Genomic DNA, 23,643 nt, shown 5'->3' with positions numbered 1-23,643 from the left:
GGCAGATTAAAAGAAGCTTATGTGGCCTAGTGGATAAAGCACAGGCCTGGGAGTCAGAAGGACCTGAGTTCTAATCCTGAATCCATCACTTTTCTGCTTGTGTGACCTTGGGCAAGTCACTTAACTTCTCTGTATAGTATAGTGCTTGGCACTAGTAAACACTTAACAGATACCATAAAAAGCTTAGTTTTCACCATTTGAAATGTCTCCAAAGACTAACAGTTAATTGTAAAGATTTTTTTAAATGTTATGTGCTGGGAGTAGATGCAACTCAAGCACCTTCCCTGTCCCGCAGCTCAAGCACCTTCCCTGTCCCATGTGGAGCTCACGGTCAGAGAGGGAGAACAGGAATCTTATCGCCAGAGATACAGATGAGGAAATTGGGGCCCAGAGAGGTTAAGTGATTTACTGAACCCAGATCTCCCGGCTCCCAAACCCATGCTCTTTGCTCCTTTACTCCCCAGTCAAGCTGTTACAGAGTGACATATTTTTGTCAAGCTGATGTGTACAGCTGTCCTTCAGAGTCAAAGAAAGAAGATGCCTCTGATACCTATAGAGATTCTGGGCTTGAAAAACCCAATGAAGGACCCACAGTTACAACCACATCTTGCTCAAGCAAAGACTGTCCCTTGCTGTTTTATCATGCTTGTTGTTTGCAGCACTTGACAATGCTCCATCTAATGTAGACTGGAAGGGTGATTGTCTGCTCCTCTCCCTTTTTCTTGAGGGTCAGAGATTGTTTTTCTCCAGGCTCCACCACCCATGTAATGTCTGAACTTTCAAGTCTTTGAATAGGTCCACTTGGGCTCTTTACACCTGTTCTTAAACTTGACCACATCCAGTTCCAGATTTCAGGAATAGGAAAAACCTGGACAGAGAAGAGGTGTGATAGGCTCTCACAAAGACACCATAGGTTAAAGTACAAAACTAATTTCTGCCCACTGTCCAGGCAGGTATTGATTGATGTTGAGGTGACAACAGTATTAGCATAAGATCATCGGAAAGCCAGAGGAGAGGACAGGTGCGAAGGTTGAAGGGTAGAGGAGGATTCTGAGGAGGAGGAAAGGTGAGTGACCAGGGAGATAAAGGGGATAGGAAGAGGAGGAAGGTAAAGCAGGAGGTACAGGAAGAAGGAGAAAGTAGTAAAGGGCAGCTCTCCCTTTCTCTTCTGCTTCCTCCTCCCTGTGGAGACCCAGTCCAGGATGAGCCAGTTGAAACAGGGCGGCCACCTCTGAGGTGGCAGCAGCAGGAGAATGGCAGCCCAAGTCACGGTTCAGGTGACTCACGTCTGGTATTTCAGGGAGCCACAGCTGTCTAGACCTTTGGTTCCCAGCACTTGAAGTCACCAAAGCTGCTGGGGCTCAGGGAGCTGCAATCTCTCTCCCCTTCTCCCCACCCCCCGGCTGTTCGCTGTGATGAACTACATCCTTTTCCTTTTTTGTGTGATCCATATGTAAACTTTCCCTTTCTCTGCCCCCACAACCCACAATTTACCGATTAAAATTTCTGTGAGAATGTTTCCAGAATTTGACCTGGAGGTCTGTAAACTGCCGGAATTTATTTGAAAAACTCCGCTAGCTTTCAGGGGTAGGTAAACTTCCGTGCGCTAGGTTATTGCTGTGTAGATAAAGTAGAAACTGAGTGTACTTTTAAAGCGATCAGGTGCTTTTACTTTATTTGGAGCATTCACTAGTTTTTTTAGGCTTCAAACTGTAGAAGTTTTTTTTTCCCTGCTTTCTCTCTGTCTTTTTTCTCCCTCTTGCCTTCTCCCTCCAAATCTATTTTTAGATGATGGAGTGAAAAGAATGTCAGCTATGTAAAGAACAGTAGGCTCAGAATTCTTGAACTTGCTTAGAATATTTTTCCTAAGTAAATAGCTGAGCTTGAGAGTTTCTGGGTGAGAATATGTTGGAATAGAAGGATCATTTAATTTGGAGTATTATAGTGGCGACATCACTGGCTATCTCAAGAATTAAAGAGTGTATTTTGGTCTGGCTGGGAGTTTTGGCTTCATTTTCCCAACTAATTTTTCTAATTTCCATTCATTTACAACAGGTACATTGTCCTCATCTGTAAAATAAATATTTACTATGTGTTCTCCCTCCTATTTAAACTGCACTCAATGTGGAACAGAGACTGTGTCCATCCTGCTATCTCCTATCTATCCCCAGTGCTTAGAAGAGTACTTGGCACATAAAAAACAAAATACCACAATTGTTATTATTACTGCTAATGCTTATTATGCTTGTGATGAGAAAAGTTCTTGTAGTTCTAGGTGTCCAGGGTTTTTGTTTTGGGGGGCCTTTTTTTTTTTTTTGCTTTTTTTGCAAACCTGGTGCATTTTCCTGTATTGCAATTTCCAAAAGGAATATAGAATATTTAATTCAGCCATTCAGGTTGTCTTTTGGCCTCAATTGTCTGACTGTCTGCTGACTTGCCCTCCCAGGAGCCCCTGACAGGAGGTGGTTCAGCTTGCATACAGCAGTCAATCAATGGTTTATCCTGTGCTTACTGTGTGCAGAGCATAATATAGTAATTGTGGTATTTAAGTGCTTATTGTGGGCCAGGCACTTTACTAAAGTGCTGGGGAGGATACCAGCAAATCAGGCTGAATGCAGTCCCTGTCCCTCATGGGGCTCACAGTCCCAATCCCCACTTTACAGATGAGGTAACTGAGGCCCAGAGAAGTGAAGTTACTTGCCCATGATCACAGAGCAGACTAGTGGCGGAGCAGGGATTAGGACCTATGACCTTTTGACTCCCAGGCCTGTGTTCTATCCACTTGGGCATGCTTGGGAGAGTACCACACAACTGAGTCAATATGGTAAGCCTTTGTCCTCAGGCTGTGCCAGTGCCAGGGCATGGAGAAGCTGGTGCTCAGGGAGTATATGGGAGCTTCTCCCAAAGTGGGAGGAGGAGAAGAGGACAGGTGGAGAAGGGAACCAGGTCTCTCTGGCCTTTCAGGCCATGGATGTTTTACTGGGGAGATTCTCACAGCTCCCCCAAGACCCCAGAGAATTCCTGGGTAAGGGGGCAGGCCTTTCTGTCAGCTCTCACTCTTCACATTGGGCTTGAACATGTATCTGGAGGCCCCATTTGGAGGCATTGTGACTTTGGGCCTGGCCACTGTAGCTGCTCGGGAAGCCCCAGGCAATTTACTTTGGGGGAGGTTCTTTGTGGGGTAAAATCACCTGCATTTAAGGAAGGAGAGTAGCAGGCGAAAGCCAAGCTGCCATTATTGTTGTTGGCATGGAAGCTGGTTGCAGCTGCCTCCCTTCTGGAAGTGGTCCAGGAGTCTTTGGGCTTGCCCTGGCGCTTGCCTTTATCCTGCTGTGCACCAGTTAGAAACATCTGGCTGAGCCCAGAGCTAGTCGCTTGTTTCCCTGCCTCCACCCCACCCCCAATGCCCCCCAGCTACAGCAGCAAAGCCTTGCTTGTCTCCCACCCTTCCCTCAACTGGCCAGCCTGAGGCTGTAGTTGTCACCTTCATAGACCACAGAGGCTAATCTGAGGTCAGTAGAGGACTGCTCCATCTCTGTGTCTTCACCATAAGGCTGATGCCCCCAAAAGGAAGTTACCTGACTAGAAAGCTAGAATCCTATGAGGTGTTTGAAAAAACAGGGTATTTTCTGGTGGCCTTTGAGCAGGGGTCAACAACGTCTTGGTGCAGCAGATGCATGTAAAACTGTCCCACTGTGCCCTGAAGCTGCAGCCGCTTCATGGTAACAGCTGTTGCTTCCAGCACAGCTCTTACCATGCCTCCCAGCCGGGAAGAGCACTAGCTTCCCCAGCCCTGGGGCACTGGCACATGTGCCCACATCAGCAGCCGCCCCCTTGCTGTCCTGGTCTGTCCATTCCTGCCTCCTCGGACTGAGACTGGGCTGGGGAAGTCAGGGAGCCTGGGGGTTGGAGAAAGAGGGACACCTTAGCATATGGGAGTGTCATTTTAGGACCAGCCTCGTTATGGCAAATTTTCAGAGCACATCGCCCCCCCTGCTCAGGAGTCCCCCCACCCCACCCCCACCCCGACCCCTGCATTGCTCTGTAGCTCCTGGAGGGTACAACAGGCCGTGTCTGGTGGGGAGTAGAGGGGAGAGAGGAGAGATGAGGGAGGCAGGGGAGGGAAAGGAGGAAACCCCGCTGTAGGGCTCCATCCTGTAAACACCCAGTGGGAGTTTTCCCCTGGTCAGTGCAGCTCCAGTGCCTTTGCAGCTGCGGGCAGCTAGCCGGGGGTGGCTCCGCCCTCAAACCGGCCAGCTGAGTGGCCCCTTGGCAGAGGCCTGGATAGCAAGGCTTTCCTGAGAGGCTGGCAGGAGACGGTGCAGGAGACCTGAGACAGCCTGTCCACCTGCTTGCTAGCTGCTCCCCCCAGTCGGTCCATGCTGGCACCTCACCCCCGGATAGATGACTTTTCCTCAGAGTGGACCACAAGATGAGCCAGTTATGGCTCGCAAACCATAGACTGCCAATGTCTGCCTGAGAGTGTTGTCCTGGGCTATTGATGATGCAACAGTGAACTCTTAAGAGGATCTGCTGATGCATAAGTCGGATACTGTACTTTATATTTTAAAGTAGAGCAATAAGATGGCAAATCCCTGTGAGAAAACTTGAGCATTCTTCTCCACTGCAGGGTAACAGAGCAGGTAGGGTCCCTGGGTTTCCGTGGTTTAAATCTGTACAGATAATGAGGCAGTCATTTTTATTATTTAAGGAGTATTTGTTAAGCACTTATTATGTGCCAGGCACTGGACTAAGCGCTGGGGTAGATACAAGTTAATCAGGTTGAACACAGTCCCTGTCCCACGTGGGGCTCACAGTCTAAGTAGGAAGGTGTTAGGAGAAAAAGTGGTGGAGGTGGAATTAGAACCCAGGTACTCTGACTTCTTCCAGGCCCAGGCTCTTTCTACGAGGCCACACTGCCTGTGTGTTTTCCCTATTATACTGATGCCACCTGACATGTACCACCAGACAGTGCTCCAGCTGGCACCACTCCCACGGTGACTATTTGTCATGATACTGAGGAATGCATTAAACCCAACTAACTTGTGGCGAACACGATTTGCCTTTGTATGTACACTTTTCCCCCTCATGGCTTCATTGTGTGTTCTGACAGCCACACAGGGTGCTTTTTGTGTAGAGGCAAAACAGTATAAACAGCCCCAATTCTAACCTGCAGCGTGTAAAAAATAAATTGTTTGGAAGTACAGTCTTCAAGTGAGCATCTACCTTTACACTGAGGGAAAATCAGGTGAAGTCTTTCCATAAAACAGATTTTTGGGGAAATGAAACCAGAGTGTACACCGGGTCTGGCAAAACAGTGTGGCACTGCCTGGCCACCCCCAGGATCCCAGGATGTGTATGGGGTTGCACAGTTATGCCCTCTGGGCTTGTTCTCATCTTCTCAAGGCCCCGGGCTCAGACCTGGAACCCTGGTGGTAGCGGGATCAGTGTGACTTTTCTACTCTTCACAGCCACCACAGAGCTGGGAGAGAGGGAGCCTTGGCCAGCCAGGCCCTGGGTAGGTGAGGGAGTGCTCTACCCTTAAACTGGCCAGAGAAGTTCTCTAGCATTAGGGACCCTTGAGCAAGCCAGCAGGTGAGGACCCTGTATATCTGGGACAGCCCCTCCACTCCCGAGTTTTGGGGGTGGTGAAGGAGGGGGTCTGCATTGGGGTGGCACTATGTTCCACCTGGCTGGAAAGCTTGAACCCCAGACAGTGTGAATCTGGACCATTTTTTGTTAGGAGTTCGCCACTTCATTGTATTTGTGATTGATGACAGTGGAATTTTTCTTGGCTTATTGCTGAATTAGAGTTTCTTAAATTGAAGAAAGGTGTTTTTAGAAGATGATGGTTTCAGTTGTAATAGATAATTAGTTTAATTTCTTGTCGTTAAGCCTCTTCCCCTCCTCCCTGGCCCCTGCCCTCCAATAATCGATTACCACACAGACAGCTTGCAAAGCCCCAAGTGAAGCAGTTACCACAGTGGGGAAAGACAGGGTGGGCGGTGCAGTCTGCTGTGGAGTTGACACTATGTTGTTATGCTTATCCCCTTACAAGCTAATTTGAGGGAGTTAGAGACCATCAAAGTTTGAATTTGCCTCACTGAAATTAGTAGTGGTGGAATATTCACTAGTTTATCACAGTCTAGTTTCCATTTTTCTTTTATTGCAAAAGCTCATTCCGATAAAGCTGGAGAAGGCATCTTATAATTATTTTCCTAGTTATAATTATTGGATCCATTGGGACTTCAATGCAACTTTAATTAAGTATCCCAAGCAAATAAAATTGCAAGAAGGGAGCAGTACTTTTTATTTTTCATCTCCCATGAGCAATAGTGAGTAGAACCTGTTTTTCTGGGTTAAGTATTGACACACTTGATTAAGATTAAATTTTCTGACTCTTCACCCAGCTCTGGTTCTTATTTTGGAATTTACTTAATGAACATATGAAGGTAGATGCTCCTGTAAGATTAATGATTGTCTGGGTGGGACCAGGAGAGTAGCTGTTGAAGTGAACTGCCTTGGCTCCTAAGTCTCTGTAAACTCCTCAGTAAAAATGCAGATTTTTAAGTCTGAGAGTTACATTTTAGCAGAACAGTTTTAGAAACAGTAGTAGATATTAGATATTTTATGTTAAATGCATTTTACCTTTCCCAGATGCCTTGGATCTTCTCTCAATGTGCCAAAACAATATGGTCAAGGAAGTAATTTCTTTACACAGAAGCAAGCTCTTCCTGATTAATTTCCCAGGACTGTGAGCCTTATCATCCCCTCAGCCAACTCTAATATTTATGTGTACACTTTACATTTTATTTTTGACCTCTGCAGTTATAAATATGTATATGCTTGTTAGAATGTAAGCTCCCTGTGGTCAGGGAACCTGCCACTTTCTAATTTTTTACTTTCCCAAGTGCCAAACCAAGAGGGTACTCACTAAATGTTGTTGCTGCTACTACTACTACTATTCAGTCAATAAATCAGTCATATTTATTGAATACTTACTATGTGCAGGGCACTGGACTAAGTGCTTGGGAGGGTATAGTATAACAATATAGCAGACACATTCCCTGCCAACAAGGTGCTACTTGTCTAGAGGGAACTTACATTACTATTACAATGTAAATCTAAGTTTGGCAAGTGCAGTAAACCTGTTAATCCATGACAGTGGAGAAGAGCAGTTATTACTATTTTTGTTAGTGCTAACTTCTGTTGTGTGCTCACATTGTACAGGGCACTGGGCTAAGCACTGAGTCAATTTTAGAAAATCTGATGAGCTCTTTGTAAATGGGGAGGGACAGACCCAGAAAAATACGAATATAAGCCAAACCACAATGAAAACAAATTTAAATTCAACAGAAATCATGGTAAAAAGATATCACCTAAATCGGTTTGGAGGGGGCCATCTTTGGGCACTTCACCACTCCAGACATGTTCCCGCCCTCCTAAAGCTGAGGTGATAGGTGCCATTCCAATGGTGCCGGTTGGCCCCAAGAACCCTGCTGACCTGGAAGCTTGGGACCCTGGGTTTCCTTCTTCTTCCCTGTCCTTCCATTCCTGCAGGGGCTGAGACTTCAATCCTGTGGTATAAAGGCTTTCCAGTCGTTTGTCTTGATAATATAAAAAAGCAGACAGTCCACATGGTCCATATCTTACTCAGGGCCTCCGCTGACCTGGGGGAGGTAGGAGTAGTAATGGTCTTTGAGTAGGTCCTGGATACAGTGCACTAGAAGAAGTAACTTGGAATGTACAACAGACACACAAACCCACTCCCTGCATACAATGAAGTTACACTGTAGAGGGGAAGATAGGTGTGATCACAATCCCTACACAGTCCCTAAGCATACTGGGATCCATTGTCCCTGGTTCTAAAGAGGCCCAAATAACAGGCATAGAAGGGAGTGAATCAGTCCGGGCTTTGCTTGAATCCAGTTCCGCAAATTCCCATCCTTCAGAGAATCCATAAATCAATCAATCATATCTGTCAAGCACTGACTGTTTGCAGAGCAGTGTACTAAATGCTTGGGAGAGTACAGTATAGCAGTACAGCAGAGTTGGTAGACACATTCCCTGCCCACAGTGAACTCACAGTCTAGACGGGGAGACAGGCATCAATATACATAAGTAAGTTACGGTTAAGTGCACAAGTATGCTGCAGGGCTGATGGAGGGGTGAATAAAGGAAGCAAATCCAAGTGCAAGGGCGATGCAGAAGGGAGGGGAAGAAGAGGAAATGACTTAGGGAAAACCTCTTGGAGGACTTGTGTCTTCAATGAGGCTTTGAAGGTAGAGAGAGTAGTTGTCTTTCAGATAGAGAAGCTGTGTTGCCCAGTGGATGAAGCACAGGCCTGGGAGTCAGAAGGACCTGGGTTCGAATCACAGATCCACTTGTCTGCTTTATGGGCAGGCAAAGGCAACTCACTTCTCTGAAACTCAGTTACCTCATCTGTAAAATGATGATTAAGACTGAGCCCCTTGTGGGACAGAGATGCTCTCCAATACAATTTGCTTGTATCCATCCCAGCTCTTAGTACAGTGCCTGGCACATAATAAGCACTTAAAAATACCACAATTATTATTATTATTATATAAAGAGGGAAGGCATTCGAGGCCATAGGCAGGATGTGAGTGAGAGGTCGGCGGCAAGATAGATGAGATCAAGATACAGTAAATATAGTCACTTGTCCCCTCAGAAGCACACTTGGATGTACTTTCCTGGGGCTCCTTCATCAGTTAGCTTATTGGTGTTCTCTTTCCTTCCTCCTGCTAACTTTGACCCCAAACTGTCCCTTGCCTCTGTTCTGCCTGGCCTTACATGTTAAGGAAGTTGTTTCTCTTGAATGGAACCTCAATTGATAGACCAACATCTCCTTGGAAAATGTCAGTGAGTAGCTGGAGTTCAGCCATCTGCCTCCCACAAAGGCCAGGAATGGTTCTATAAGGAGTTGGGAGGAACCTGGGAAGCAAAAGCCAATTGCCACCAATACTTCTCACCCTCTCCCCATCCTCAGGAGCCATTCTCACCGCTAGATTTGGGGTCCCTTCGACTTCAAAGCCAAGTCTGGGGCCAACTGTTTGCTCTCAGTCCTACCTCCCCACCAGTGACCTTGGATTCTGGGGCAGTAGCAGTGGGCAGCAGACTTGGTGGTTTTCCTGTGACTCGGGCCCTTCCAACAGCCTTCAGGGCCGTCTCTTTTTCTTGGCCCCAACCCAGTCTGACTCGCCTCTTCCCGAGCCCCAAACCCAGGCCGTGGAGATTGAAACTTCTACAAGGGCCGGGCCACCTCTCGGCCCGGAGCCAGCAGAATATCAGGAACAGAGCCGCTAGCCTCGGCTTCTGTCAGCAAGACTGATGCTTCTGGCCCTCTGCTACCACTGGCCCTAAGCCGAGACACATTCCGGCCTGCGCAGAGCCCCCAAATCATCACATTACCAAGAAATATCAGCCCAGGGCATTTTGGAGTTGACTAAGTACACCTTCTTTGCTTCAGGCTTTTTGCTACTTCGTTGGTCTTTTTTGTTTTTCTTCAGTATTGTAATGAAAAGAGGTGTAGCATAACAGTTGTCATTTAGCTCTTAGCCCTAGTAGACCCTGGAAGCAATTTTATTCCAGAGGGACATTGCCACTTTAAATAGCAGAGGAAAGGTCATTCCAGGATTTTAGGGATAAGGTTTTGCACTGTCCAAGGTTTGAACACAATTTCTACTCTCAGAGAAAACTCATTTCAGTGTAGCTATTGATGGAGCTGGAAAAAAATGGCCTTCCTTACTAATCATCAAGGATAGGATTAATGGTTAACTAAATTGGTAATGAGGATGTGGGAATATATTGTTCAACCAGACTGGAGATTGCTTCTAATTAACTTTCATCTTGTGTTTTGACATTGGCAAACTAAATATCAAAATTTATTTTCAATCAAAATGGAAGAGACATTAGCATACCCAAGGTGGACTTTCCTATTATACCCAAAGGCATCGTTCCCTCAATTGTGATTTTGAAGAAGTTTTGTAAATCAGTTTAAGACTCTTAAAAAGTGGATTTTAAAATAACTTTTCAAATTTGGCAATATTAAAATAATGCCTCCAAATGTACCATTGAGTGCTTTGACAAGGATTCTTCTACTGCAATTGAATTTCAAACCCTTAACTGGGATTTTGTCATGCAGTTTTTCTCTGTAAAAACCACAACACTTTCTCTAATAAACAGAAAAAATAAAGACTCGGGATCCTTGTCTTAGAAGCCATTAACAGCCGTTTTTCCCTCTTTACAATTGCTTTTATTATCTTGAGATTGTTTCTCCTTTGATATTTGCTCCATATGTGTATCTAGAGTAGTGTCTAAAAGTTTTCTCTAGTTGAACTGTATCACTTTTAATGATGTATTACCTTCTATATAAGCTTCTGAAAGCAGGCTGTATAAAATAAGTAAAGATTCCATTTTGAAAACCACTTATTTTGTCAGAAACATACACTATTATATATTAATCTAGAGAGAGAAGCAGCGTGGCTCAGTGGAAAGAACACGGGCTTTGGAGTCAGAGGTCATGGGTTCAAATCTCGGCTCTGCCTATTGTCAGCTGTGTGACTTTGGGCAAGTCACTTCACTACTCTGTGCTTCAGTTACCTCATCTGGAAAATGGGGATTAAGACTGTGAGCCCCTGTGGGACAACCTGATCACCTTGTAACCTCCCCAGCACTTCAAACAGTGCTTTGCACATAGTAAGCACTTAATAAATGCCATCATTATTATTATATTAAATTGTGAGCTAGTTCAATATTTTCCACATTGTTTTTCACCATAGTGTCTCTGGTAACTTTGACTAATTTTTCTGTTATCCTGAACACTTAAGAGAACAGATTGAGGGTACGTTCTGAGTAGAGCACTGTCTTAAGCACTTGAAGAGTACAATAGAGTTAACAGACACAATCCTTTTTTTTATGGTATTTAAGTGCTTACTATGTGTCAGGCACTGTACTAAGCACTGGGGTAGACACAAGCTAATCAGGTTAGACACAGCCCTTGTCCCACATAAGGCTCACAGTGTTAATCCCCATTTTACAGTCGAGGTAACTGAGGCGACTGAGTTACTGAGAAGTTAAACGACTTGTGAAGGAAGGAATGTGAAGGAATGGGATTAGAACCCAGGTCCTTCTGACTCTCAGGCCCATATTCGATCCATTAGGTTGGGCTTCTTCTCAAGGAGTTTACTTTCTGGTGGAAGAGCTGACAGTCTAGCAGATGTCATTTGATCAGTATTTCTACATAGTGAGAACCTGGCCTTGATTTTCCTTTTTTTTCCTAATTGTGCATGGTATGTTTGGTTCTGTCATAACATGTGTTTTCACTGTGTGCTCGGGAATGTGTTGTTTGGGAATTAAGGACCATTGGTCCGAAAGTGCAAGCCTGTTTGGATACAGGACATCACAGCGTTGGAAGAAGCCTCTCATACGTGTTTCTTTGCCTATAAGTGGGGGTAAACTTCAAAAAGGTCTTGCAATTTTAATGCAGCCAAAAATTCATTGTTTAACATTTTTCATTTATAAATGCCCGGTATTTGGGGGTTCAGTGGTGCAGAAGAATCCTTCTGTGCCAGCCAAAATAAAGAAGACAAGCAATACAGAAAGGACGAGCTAATGGAAAAGAGGTCACTTGTGGTCCCCATTCTAAATTCTTTCATTCCTTTATTAAACTTGCTTCTTGGGGCTCTGGTTTGCAACTGCAATGAATGCCTTTATGCAAGAAACTTTGTTCCATTTATATTTTGCTGTATAGCCTTCCTAAAGAAATGAAATAATTTGCTGGGAGAAAAAATCCTGAATCCCTTTATTTATTACCTCTTCTGGATTATCCGCTCTTCATTTCTCTAGGGGTTGAACTCCAAGTAAGTTTGACAATCTTCTTAATTTTACATTAGGCTGCATGTTTATCCTGAGCTCCAGTTTGAAACAATCACATTTGGAATACAAGCACTGCTGTGTTCGCCTTTTCCAGCCCCAATCTCTAGTAGAGCATTTTAGGTTTTAAGTTTTCACTTGTTTGTTTTTTGGTGGTCTTATTAAGCACTTACTGTGTGCCTGGTATTGTACTAAATACTGGGGCAGATACAAGCTAATCAGGTTGGACACAGTCCTTTGTCCCACATAAGGCTCTCAGTTTTCACCCCCATTTTACAGATGTGGTAACTGACTTCCCCAAGGTCAGAAAGCAGATCAGTGTTGGAGGTGGGATTAGAACCCAGTTCCTTCTGGCTAAATTGCATCTTGGACAGTTGGTCACCTGTGACCCAGAGGCTCAGGGACAAGCAAAGCCAGTAGAGGCTAGTTTGCAATCTGTGCTACCGGGTGGTTGTTTTTTGGGTTTTTTCTCATATCATTTGTTACAGTGAGAAAGAGCATGGCTTGTTTTGTTCGTGAGCAGTGAGGGAACTGCTGTGGGTGGTTCTCCTGCTGCCACTAGGACACCAGTTGGGAGTTCTGCTTTCCTCTGAGCAACCAGCTTGGGTCTGTGCATATCACTCAAAGTCCTATCTCATGGTTAAAATTGCAAAACAGCACCTCAGGGAGAGGGGACGATCAGGGAGGAAGGAAGCATGGAGTTGAGGGTGCGAGGCAGAGAGAGAAAAGTCAGGAAGGAATGGGCAGGTAAGAATAGGGAGTGAACAGGATTGTGGGAAAGATTACTGCCTCCAGAGTCTGGTAGGGCTGATGTTATGTGCTCTGGCTGCAAAAGCCATGTGGGGAAAAAATGACTAGCAAAGTATTTTGGATCGGGAGCCCCAAGAGGTGGGGAAGCAAAACCCAGGGGGTAGAATTAGCCAGTGACAACCTGCTCAACCCCTCTTCCTCCTGAGAAGGGAGAGGAGGAAAGACTCCAATTGAGTCAGATAAATTGGACCTGGGACTCCTAGGGAAGGCTTTGTGGATCTGAGCCTTCCACAAGACCACAAGAAGGGGAAAGGGACGGAGCCACAACCAACCTGTCCTCGACTCCTTGGTCTCAGGGTGGGCTATTATTTTGCATCCCCTGGGATCTGGGCAGTGGGCTTCCATTCCCCCCCACCCCCCCACCGCCACTCCAGAGAACTCTAGTTCAATCTCATTCCCACCCCAGGCCACAGACAGATTGATAAGCCATGAAGAAAAGAGGCTGCTTACCCCTTTCCCTGCTGCATAAGCTCCCAGAAAATGAGCATGATTAACAGTATTTGGAAGTACAACTTCCCCCATGACTTTGTAGGTGGGGCATATACCTGACTCAGAGTACAATTCTAGGAGATTTGAATTTAGTCAGAAATAATGAGAGATCCTTGAGCAACTTTATGGAAAGCAAGGTATCCTTTCCATCTGAAGGTTCAGGGTACATCAGTTATTAACCAAAATAGGGTTTTTTCCCCCCTCACACCTTTTCTTTACACACTTCCTCCAGACCAACTGTTGCCTCCTCATTGAATACAAAGAAAAAACGTAATCAAAAATTAGAACAAAAGAACCCAAATCTACATGTCATTTTTAGCCTCCCAGGCTTATTCCAATGAAGAAGGAGGTGAGCAACTAGTCAGGTAATCTCTCATTCCAGTCAATAAAGAAATTGCCTCATGGCTGACTCGTGGTTGTTGAATCATTCGTCTTGTTCAAACAGTCAGATTTTTGTGTTAGAGTCTAACAGGTGATTGATATATTTATCCTTGAGGTTCCGGCTTTAGACATAACTTGGTTTCATTGGGCTTCATCGGTTATTCCCAAGTGGAGTTCCTTCATTTTGCCTTATTATACCTATGGGAGACCTGCTTGTGGTTGTTTCCAACAATAAAGGACAGAGGCACAACTCCCACTGAGTCAGCAGCAGTATTTGCCTGGAATTCTAACACTGGGCAAGGCTTTATAGAAATGTTTACTCTACCAAGAAAACGTATGAGTCATCATCCATTGATGTATGAATATTCTGTGCCTCAGTTACCTCATCTGTAAAAAGGGGATGAAGACTGAGCCCCACGAGGGACAACCTCCTTACCTTGTTTCTACCCCAGCACTTAGAACAGTGCTTGGCAAATAATAAGCACTTAACAAATACCATTATTATTACTATTATTATTTTGGGGCCGTAAGGTTGCTTTTGGCCAGTGGTGTGGACTACCATAGATTTATGTGACCTTCTGTCTTACCGTTGATACCTAGTGATTCTGTTTTAAGAACTTGGAAGTTTCATGGGCCAGTCACGGCAAGTGGCTTTGCACTCTTTTGCCAATATGCAGGCTTAACCCCACTCTGGTAGGCAAGCTTGTCTAAACTGTGTGCATCTGGCTACCATTTGCTGCTTATTAACACCTGCACCCTGGGAAGAGCAGATGATGATTCTCAAGGTCCCTTCTAGCTCTTATTATTCTAGGTTTCTAGGAAATTCATACCACCTTCCAGGCCTGGCAGCCTTGATTAAAGTTTGGACTCTGGTTCATCCAAACTGATCTAGCTCAGCAGTCTATTTGGTAGCCAAGCTTAACTCAGTTCCAGCATAACATGAAGGAGAAAAGGATAGCACAAATCATTTTGAGGCGCAAAAGATAGATTTCATATTGCTTTGGGGGGTAAAAAAAAAATATTAAACAGGGCAGCTCTGTACTTTTTGACACCCTGTATTTTGGAATTTTCCCAAATTTTTAGTTTTGTTTGCTTTTAATCAGAGGCGTTCTTGTGAAGAGATTTATTTTGTACCCAGTGAGAATCACATAGATGACCATTGAGTGTGAGTGAACATAGCAGCGCTCTGAAGCAAAATGAGAAACACACCATCAAGCAATACAACAAAATTGTTTTTTTTTTCTCTGACCGGGGGTGTCTGTGAAGACGTAGAGGGGCAGGTTCCTCACTAAGCGTCTGGGTGATCTACCAGTCTTAGAGTCATGGGGAGAACCAGTTTCAGTGGGAAGGAAACAGGGTGAGGTTGAACTACTCACCCACTCTGTCTGGGGCATGTGCCTACTTCAACCTCCAATCCCTGTTTTGGCCTAAGGCCCATACCTGACCTGTGAGAAAAGGGGCAGGAGCCCTGCCTCAGACCAAGAGGATGCTGAGGGCGGGGTCACGGGCATGACAGAAACTGTAGTCAGCCTTGCCTACTCCAACTTTTGACCTTTCAAGATAGGGCTCCATGCTCACTGCTTACATAGCAGTTCCAGGTGGCCAGGGGTTGTTATTACATCCTTTGTTTTTTCCTCCATCATAAAACAAGACAAACGATGTTTAATTGCGATTGAGAGCTTCAGCATCATTCATTCATTCATTCAGTAGTATTTATTGAGCACTTAGTGTGCAGAGCACTGTACCAAGCACTTGAGGAGTACAAGTTGGCAACATGTAGAGACGGTCCCTACCCAACAACGGGCTCACAGTCTAGAAGGGGGAGACAGACAACAAAACAAAACATGCAGACAGGTGTCAAGTCATCAGAGCAAATAGTTGAAGCTAAATGCACATCATTAACAAAATAAATAGAATAGTAAATATGTACAAGTAAAATAGAGTGATAAATCTGCACAAAGATATATACAGGTGCTGTGGGGAGGGGAAGGAGGTAGGATGGGGGGATGGGGAGGAGGAGAGGGAAAAGGGGGCTCAGTCTGGGAAGGCCTCTTGGAGGAGGTGAGCTCTCAGTTGGGCTTTGAAGGAAGGAAGAGAGCTAGCTTGGCAGATGTGGGGAGGGAGGGCGTTCCAGGCCAGGGGGAGGATGTTGGCCAGGGTTCGATGTCGGAACAGGCGAGAACGAGGTACAGTGAGGAGGTTAGCGGCAGAGGAGCGGAGGGTGCGGTCTGGGCTGTAGAAGGAGAGAAAGGAGGTGAGGTAGAAGGGGACGAGGTGATGGACAGCCTTGAAGCTGAGAGTGAGGAATTTTTGCTTGATGCGTAGGTTGAAAGGCAGCCGCTGGAGATTTTTGAGGAGGGGAGTAACATGTCCAGAGTGTTTCTGCATTTCTGCACAAAGATGATCCGGGCAGCAGCGTGAAGTATAGACTGAAGTGGGATAGGGCATGATACCAAAATTCTGGAATATTTAGGACCTGGATATTTTCAAAATATTTTTTTTCTACATTTCTAATGAACGTGGGCCCAGGCACATGTCATACATCACTGGAAGCAGCAGTGTCAACCTCCATACCTTCACATGGGCTTCACCCTCTCCCTGTCTGGTTTTGATTAGCAGAGGCCTGAGTTAGTCTCACCTTGCTCCCTTCTCTGGTGTAGGGATGATCAGGGAGAGGTGGCTTGGGAGGGAGGAGCCCTAAGGTGTCAGACTTATGTGGCCTAGTGGATAGAGCATGGGCTTGGGAGTCAGAAGGACTCGGGTTCTAATCTTGGCTCCACCACCTGTCTGCTGTATTCCTTTGGGCAAGTCAATTCACTTCTCTGTGCCTCAGGTACCTCATCTGTAAAATGGGGATTATGACTGGGATCCCAATGTGGGAGAGGGGCTTTGCCCAACCCGATTTGCCTTTATCCATCTCGGCACTTAGTACAGTGCTTGGCACATAGTACGGGCTTAATAAATACCATTAATTTAATTAAAACTTTGTTCATCTGTATCTGCTCGCTTCCCCCTTGTGTTGTCCCTGGCACTTGGGAGTTGACAGACAGCAGCATATGGTAATGAGTTTGAAATCTCAGATCACCTTGTGCTGCCTACTGAAGATGCTGTTGCCCAATGGACGAAAACGGCTCGTTAGAAACATGTCCAGATTTCTGAACAATCGGGTGCTCTGATTCTAGTGTCATCCTGTATTTCAAGAGAGTAGCCATGGAGGGAAATCCTCCTGTCAGAGGTAACTGGTGATCATAGATTCTTAAAGGCCCCCTTTACTAGCATTTTAACTCCCTGATACTCTTACTAAGAATTTGATACTATGGGTTATTAGGAAGTCGACATTTTGGACTTATTCAACTGTATTTTTTAAACTGAATGTAAATCTTAAAGCTCTAGGATTTTGAACTGTCCTTATGATTAAAAAAAAAACCCAAACCCAAACTTGTTACTTGGATCAAACTGTGAATTCTAGACTGGAAGAATAGAGAGTCTTTTAGTTTTTATAATTTTTTTTATTTAGAGGAGTCAAATTATTAAATATTGGTTTACAATTGGGCTCTGCGAGGTGAAAAATGTACTTACTAAATGCAGCTATATCCAGCCTCTTGTGAATTTTGTTATGATGAATGGTGGTGAAAGTGACTCCTTGTACTAAGTGAAGCATCTCAGCCACTCTAGTGAGGCACTAGAAAGTGGGTTGGTTTTGTTTTTTCAACTTGGAAGCCAGTTAAGTAATCAGAACATATGCAAAAGAACAAGGAGTAATTGCAAATAAATTAGCAGCTGGTTTAACACTCTTCAGATTGTTTCTTAGTGCGTAAATTGGCACATGGTAATGATTAGCTAAAATAAAGTCCTTATTTGGAGAGATGAGTACATCTTATACTCAAGCAAAGGTTTAGCATACTAGGTTTTTAAGCAAGAAATCAATTTGCAAAAGTAAATTTATAAACAGGAGAGCACTGGGATTATTACCATCCATTTAAAAATTACTCAAGTAGAAGCATTCATTTATTCAGTCGAATTTATTGAGTGCTTACTGTGTGCAGAGCACTGTACTACCTGCTTTGGAGAGTGCAATACAACAATAAACAGACACATTTCCTGCCCACAAAGAAAGTTTGTGATTACTATATGAATCGAATTTTGTTTTAACTTTAAAAATTGGACAAGAAAATAAATTAAATTTATTATTGAAAAGTCCTTGATAAAGAATATTTCATGCAAATTGATTTTTGCTTTTAGCTGCAAGAACTATTGGTAGTAATATTCATAGTAGTATTTTTTCATTTGTTTTGGTCTCCAGCTCTCAAGGTATTGTGTAAATGTCCATTTGAAAAAATATCTACACGAACCTAACTTTCCTCTGTTTCTCTCCTTGAGCCTTATTGCTTGTGATGGTAAATTCAAGTCTAATTGGGAAGTGACTTCTTTTGGAAGCAGTGGGAATAATGCTTGCGTCAGAGGAGTGAAAATGATACTTGCCCTTTCTCAATCCTGTTGCAAATTTAATTTCAAATAAACTTTCCCTAAGATTGCTGGCCTCTCTCATAGTCATCATCATCATCATCAGTATTTACTGAGCACTCACTTTGTGCAGAGCACTGTACTAAGCACTTGAGAGTACAGCGCAGCAGAGTTGTTAGATGTGTTCCATCCCCACGAGCTTTCAGTCTTGGAGGGGAGTGACAGACATGACTATAAATAAAATAATGTATAATATATAATTTATAGTTATGTACTTATCCCATCATTCTAGCTACAGAGCTAAGCTTGGTGAGCCCTCACTGATTCTAACCTCCATGAGAGCAAAACCTTGGTGGGGGATGGCAGCCTGCCCTGGGGGAGGAGTGGAAGACTTACCTGGGGCTTCCTCTAAGTAGAAGTCTCTGTCTCTCTCTCCCCTCCTTCTCTCTCTGTCTCACTCTCTCTCTCTCTCTCATTGGTTAGCCTTCTTTTCTTCTACAGTATATCCCTTTGCCTTTTCACCTTTTTGACCCACTCTATCTCTCCCTCCCCTTTTAAATGGTATTTGTGAAGTGCTTACCATGTGCAGCCACTGTACTAAGCACTGGGGTAAATCCTAGGTTATACCATAATTTCTCTCCCCCACTCCCCATATGAACAAGAAGAGGAAGAGTGTTAGGATAAGTTGGACAGAGAAGGGAGCTTCCAACTCCGTTAGCAGAACCTACTCTGCTCAAAAAACAGCATGGTCTAGTGGATAGAGCCCTGGCCTGGAAGTCAAAAGGACCTGGATTCTAATCCTGACTCTGCCACTTGTCTGTTGTGTGACCTTGGGCAAGTCACTTAACTTCTCTGTGCCTCAGTTACTACGTCTAAATGGGGATTAAGACTGTGAGCCCTATGGACTGTGTCCCAACCCCATCAGTTTGTATCTACCACAGCACTTAGTACAGTGCCTGGCACATAGTAAGCACTTAAAAATACCATATTGAGAAAAGTTCTCTCCTTGAGGACAGACAGTACAAAAGTTCTCTCCTTGAGGACAGTGCATTACAAAAATGGTAATTTTTCTCTGTGCTTCAACGAAAATACTCTTGTACTTTTAGCTCCTAATGACTTCAAATTCTGTCTTTCAGACGATGTCCTCGGCAGTGGTTCAGATATACGCAGCGGATCGGAATGGTATGTGGCTCAAGAAATGCTGCGGTGTAGCCTGCCTTGTGAAGGACAATCCACAGAGATCATACTTTATCAGAATATTTGACATTAAGGTGAGACCATTTTTAATATTGTTTGTTTTTGAACTTGTTCCCCCTTTTATCCCAGTGAACCATACAGAATTTGTTCACTTGGTTCCCTAATTTCTAACCAAGGAGACCAAATTGGCATGTGTAGTAATAGAGCCAAGTTGCCCTACTGTATTCCCTGAGGTGCCTGCTTCCATTTAAATACTTTTTGAAAACTTGATGGGTATGGTGCGCTAGCTGTTGTTCAGAGTTAATGAAAAGGATTCAGTCATGCCTTTGCTCTGGGAGGGAGAAGTTACGTTCAGGAAGGGGATTGCAGGTCAGATCAAATGACTCCTCTGCCAACTTGAGAGCATATTAGGGCATAATGTCACATTGGCATTCCAGGGTAGAGTACTCTGTGCAGTGAGATTTGGCATCTCATTTCTGTTGAACTGTTCATCCCAAGGCTACAGATATCTGGAGATCAACCCTGGCTTTTGTCCACCCTGGTCCAGGTGTCAGTCAACCAATCAATAGTATTTATTGAGCACTTTCTGTGGGCAGAGCATGCCAGTTCAACCTGCTCCTCTAGATCATGCCATGGGGCTCTTTAATTGGCAGCAGAGTTCTGAGTGCTCAAACATTTGATGGTGATGTCGTCCTTCGGGAGTAGACATCAACAAACCTCTTTCCTATAGACTGTGAGTTCTCAGGGAATGCATCTACCAACTCTGTCGTACTGTACTCTCCCAAGCACTTAGTACAGTACTCTGCACACGGTAAGTGCTCCGTAAATACAATTGATTGATCGACTGATTGATTTCCTTAATCATCAGTCATCATCATCAATCGTATTTATTGAGCGCTTACTATGTGCAGAGCACTGTACTAAGTGCTTGGAAAGTACAGATTGGCAACATATAGAGACAGTCCCTACCCAACAGTGGGCTCACAGTCTAAAAGGGGGCTCACAGTATAAAAGGGACTTAATCCCCTCCCAGGGACTTAATCCCCTCCCAGAGGTTGCCTCAGCTCCAACCACCAGGAATTCGGGCTGGTCATTAATGGGGGTGAGAATGGTATTCCGGGAAGGTTGAGGCAGCTGATTGAATGGCCATAGATGTTGAGTTCCCTCAACAGGTGATGCTGTGAATTATCGAAGGCAGTCTTCATGCTTGCATTTGCAGCTGCTGCTCAACCTACTTGACATGTGGGTTACATAAAAGAAAGTGAAAAGGACCTGTCTATACCTCACTTGCATGAAAGAGTGGTTGGCTGTAGATCTAGTGCATGTCTAATCATTTGCTTCTTGAGATTACAAATGGGTCATTGAAATTTTATGGTAAGGGACATCAATGATTGCTCATCCCCAAGAGGAAGCCCTGGGCAGGGCTTCCCCAACATAACTAGAGCTGGAAGGATCCCCAAAATACCATTTAGCCCAGCCCCAGGCCTGTTTAGAGAAAACTGCACTAATGTCAGCTCTGGATGGGAAGGACAGGGAAAACTCTGGACTCTGCCCTCCTACCCCAAATAGTGTGGAGGAGAGTGGTATTTGATTAGTTTCCAATAAATGCATTTGTCAATCAATCAATGGTATTTATTGAGCACTGACTATGCACAGAGCACTGTACTAAGCATTTGGGAAAGTATAGTACAATGGAGTTGGCAAACATGGTCCCTGCCCATTTATATTTGAGTCACTTGAAAATTATCTGCCCAATTGACATACCAGTATTAGGAGATTCTATCTTTAAATATTGTTGGAGAAATTCAGTTCACTCAAATTATTTTGAGGTGGAAGGCATTATCCGTGCAATTGTATCCTAAGTTGCTGTTTCTATTATTAATAAATAACTGGATAAATAATCCAAGAAATTTACCTGTTAGATTTCCTGTATTATTACTACAAAAACCCTTTAAATGGGTTAATATTGTTTATTCCCCCTTACATATGGTAAGCTGTCTTTTCTCTGCAGTCCTTAAATATAATGGTCTTAATTGATTTCTAAATCTGAACTCTGTATTTTATTTTTTCAGGATGGGAAACTATTATGGGAGCAGGAGCTGTACAATAACTTTGTATATAATAGTCCTAGAGGATATTTTCATACCTTTGCTGGTGATGTAAGTCCAAATGTACTGCACACTATTGATGTAGCCAGTTTTTAATGTTATTGCTGTATAGCTTTGTCAGCAAAAGATGCAGACACGCAGGTTCCTTAGTTCAGTTATTGTGAAGATGGAATTGATACTTTTATATCTTGATTAGTCTTTAAGATATATTAAAAATGTTTAAATTAAAAGAGAATGTAAAATAGCTGTCTTTCAAATAAAAAGAGCACACTAAAGCAAGATAGTGGATTTCAATATTTAAGCCAAGTACCCCTAATTTCAAAGAGTTTTTCTACTCAGCCTTCAAATCCTTCAATTGAAAGCTGCTTAAAGATTCAGATTTGTCTTCCCAACATCTTAATTTATTGTTTTGGATAAAGGAATGAGGCAGAGTAGAACAGAACCAAAGCCTTTGTGATGGATTTAACTTTGTTCTTCCCCTCCTTTACTTTTCATATTCCTCCAAAGGAGGTTTATTTGCCCGTTCTGTTATATCTCTCTGAAGACTTGGCGGTTTCATTAGCTGCTGTTGAAGTAGTAATAATGATAATAATAATTGTGGTTTTTGTTAAGCACTTACTATGTGCTGGGCACTGTGCTAAGAAATGAGTCATCACTGGGTTAGAACTAGAGTTTACACAGTTTTTTTTTAAACTGTGCCAAAGCCATTTATCTTGTCAGTGTTCAACCCCATTAATTTTGTCAGCCTTTCTAAGCAGTATGTTAATTATCTTTCAGGCATGTCAAGTTGGTCTTAATTTTGCTAATGAAGAGGAAGCAAAAAAATTCCGAAAAGCCGTTACAGATCTTTTAGGACGACGGCAAAGAAAATCCGGTAACTATTTCATTTCCCCCTTTTTAAAAAAGGTCATTTTTATGGGGACCTAATTTCCTAACACTTTAGAATTACTGGTGGGCCCAACAATTTAAATTCTTCCATGGGCCAAACTTGCATATTTAAGAATACCTGGGTTAATGAATGTAAAGTAAGTAGGACCAAAACAGAACACAAAGCCATGTCTTGCAAATTGAAAGAAGCATTTCAAACTCAAGGTTTGCAGCTCTATAAACTGCTCTGCCATTTTCTTTTTTGCATGGAGGCTGTAATGTTGCATGTTCACTTTTATTTTATGAAAGCAGTAGGGTTTTTTTGTGTACACTGGAGTATGATAGCATTTTTCAGTCACAGTAAATGTTCTGCTTTCAATTGCCCCTTACAGTGCATGTAGGAAATCTTGAAAACCATCCAAAATCCTGCTCTTGTTGAACTCACCTGCACCCTCGTATATGTTACCCTGGTGTAAATCTCATTCAGTGTGTTGTCTGGAACTCATGCTTACTTACCCTCTTAATGAAGTTGAATTTTAAAACCTAATCTGCCCTAATTCTTCATTCCATCTCCTCGTCCATGTGCAGAACTGATTGCATTGTCATAAATCCTGTAACTTGTCTCAGGATCTAGGTCTCCTGTGTCCTCCTTCTTAGTGCCCGCCTATGGAATTAAACCCAATAAGAGAAAGACAGAATCTTAAAAGTGGGGTTTTTAGGTGGTTGGTATTAAGTGCCAAATTTGAAATGAACCTTCATGTCCCCCAGAAGGATTTAGATGTTCCTTTGTCAATCCAAAAGGTGGTATAAATTCACATATAGCTCTCTAAATAATAAAATGTCTCATGTAATGGAAAATACAAAATTTTCTTTAGTAACATTTAAAAACTTTGTTTTTAACAGAAAAACGACGGGACCCACCCAATGGTAAGAACATTTTTATTCAGGATGTAATTTGGATTAGTTGTTCAGAGTAATCTGTGGGTCTTGAATCTTAGTTTGAAGATGGGACTATACAAGGCAGACATGATTGGGGTGGGAGGGTGCAAGCCTGGAGCTAAGCATCCAGGCTTGGAGAAAAGAAAGCCTCAGAACTGTGTGAGTAATCTGCAGCACGGATAATCGAAGCCCAGATTATTGAGAGTTTAGAATTCATAGGAGTATGTAGTAGTACTTGCTCAGCAAATTCCAGATTAAACTAAATATCCCAATCAGCGCTCTTAAATTGCTCAGAATCTAAGACAGATAGCCCCGAAGGGTTTGAAATGGGTAGGAGTCATGCTGAGGATCATCATGTTGAAGAAGGCTATGTTGCCCACTGTGGTTTCTATTTAACAGTGGAAAGGCTTCGGGGGATTTTTGTTGTACATTGCAAATATCCCCTTTCATTAAGCTGTCTCTTTCAAAATATCATATGAGGGCAGGGTGGTGCTTC

General features: G+C 43.5%; 1 protein-coding gene across 1 annotated transcript in view; it reads left to right on the top strand.

Moving 5' to 3' along the window:
• The window catches only part of WASL (WASP like actin nucleation promoting factor), a 69,554-nt gene that overhangs the window by 21,207 nt on the left and 24,704 nt on the right, over window positions 1-23,643 (top strand). Inside the window, exons 2-5 of the mRNA XM_038752102.1 lie at window positions 19,173-19,307; window positions 21,306-21,392; window positions 22,119-22,215; window positions 23,112-23,135. Of these exons, the coding sequence (XP_038608030.1) occupies window positions 19,173-19,307; window positions 21,306-21,392; window positions 22,119-22,215; window positions 23,112-23,135 (343 nt within the window). The remainder of the gene's footprint in view (window positions 1-19,172; window positions 19,308-21,305; window positions 21,393-22,118; window positions 22,216-23,111; window positions 23,136-23,643) is intronic.

The sequence above is a fragment of the Tachyglossus aculeatus genome, chromosome 10 (assembly GCF_015852505.1).
Source record: "Tachyglossus aculeatus isolate mTacAcu1 chromosome 10, mTacAcu1.pri, whole genome shotgun sequence".
Taxonomy (NCBI): Eukaryota; Metazoa; Chordata; class Mammalia; order Monotremata; family Tachyglossidae; genus Tachyglossus; species Tachyglossus aculeatus.
Note: the sequence above shows the minus strand (reverse complement) of the source record. Positions and strands in the feature narration are given on the sequence as shown.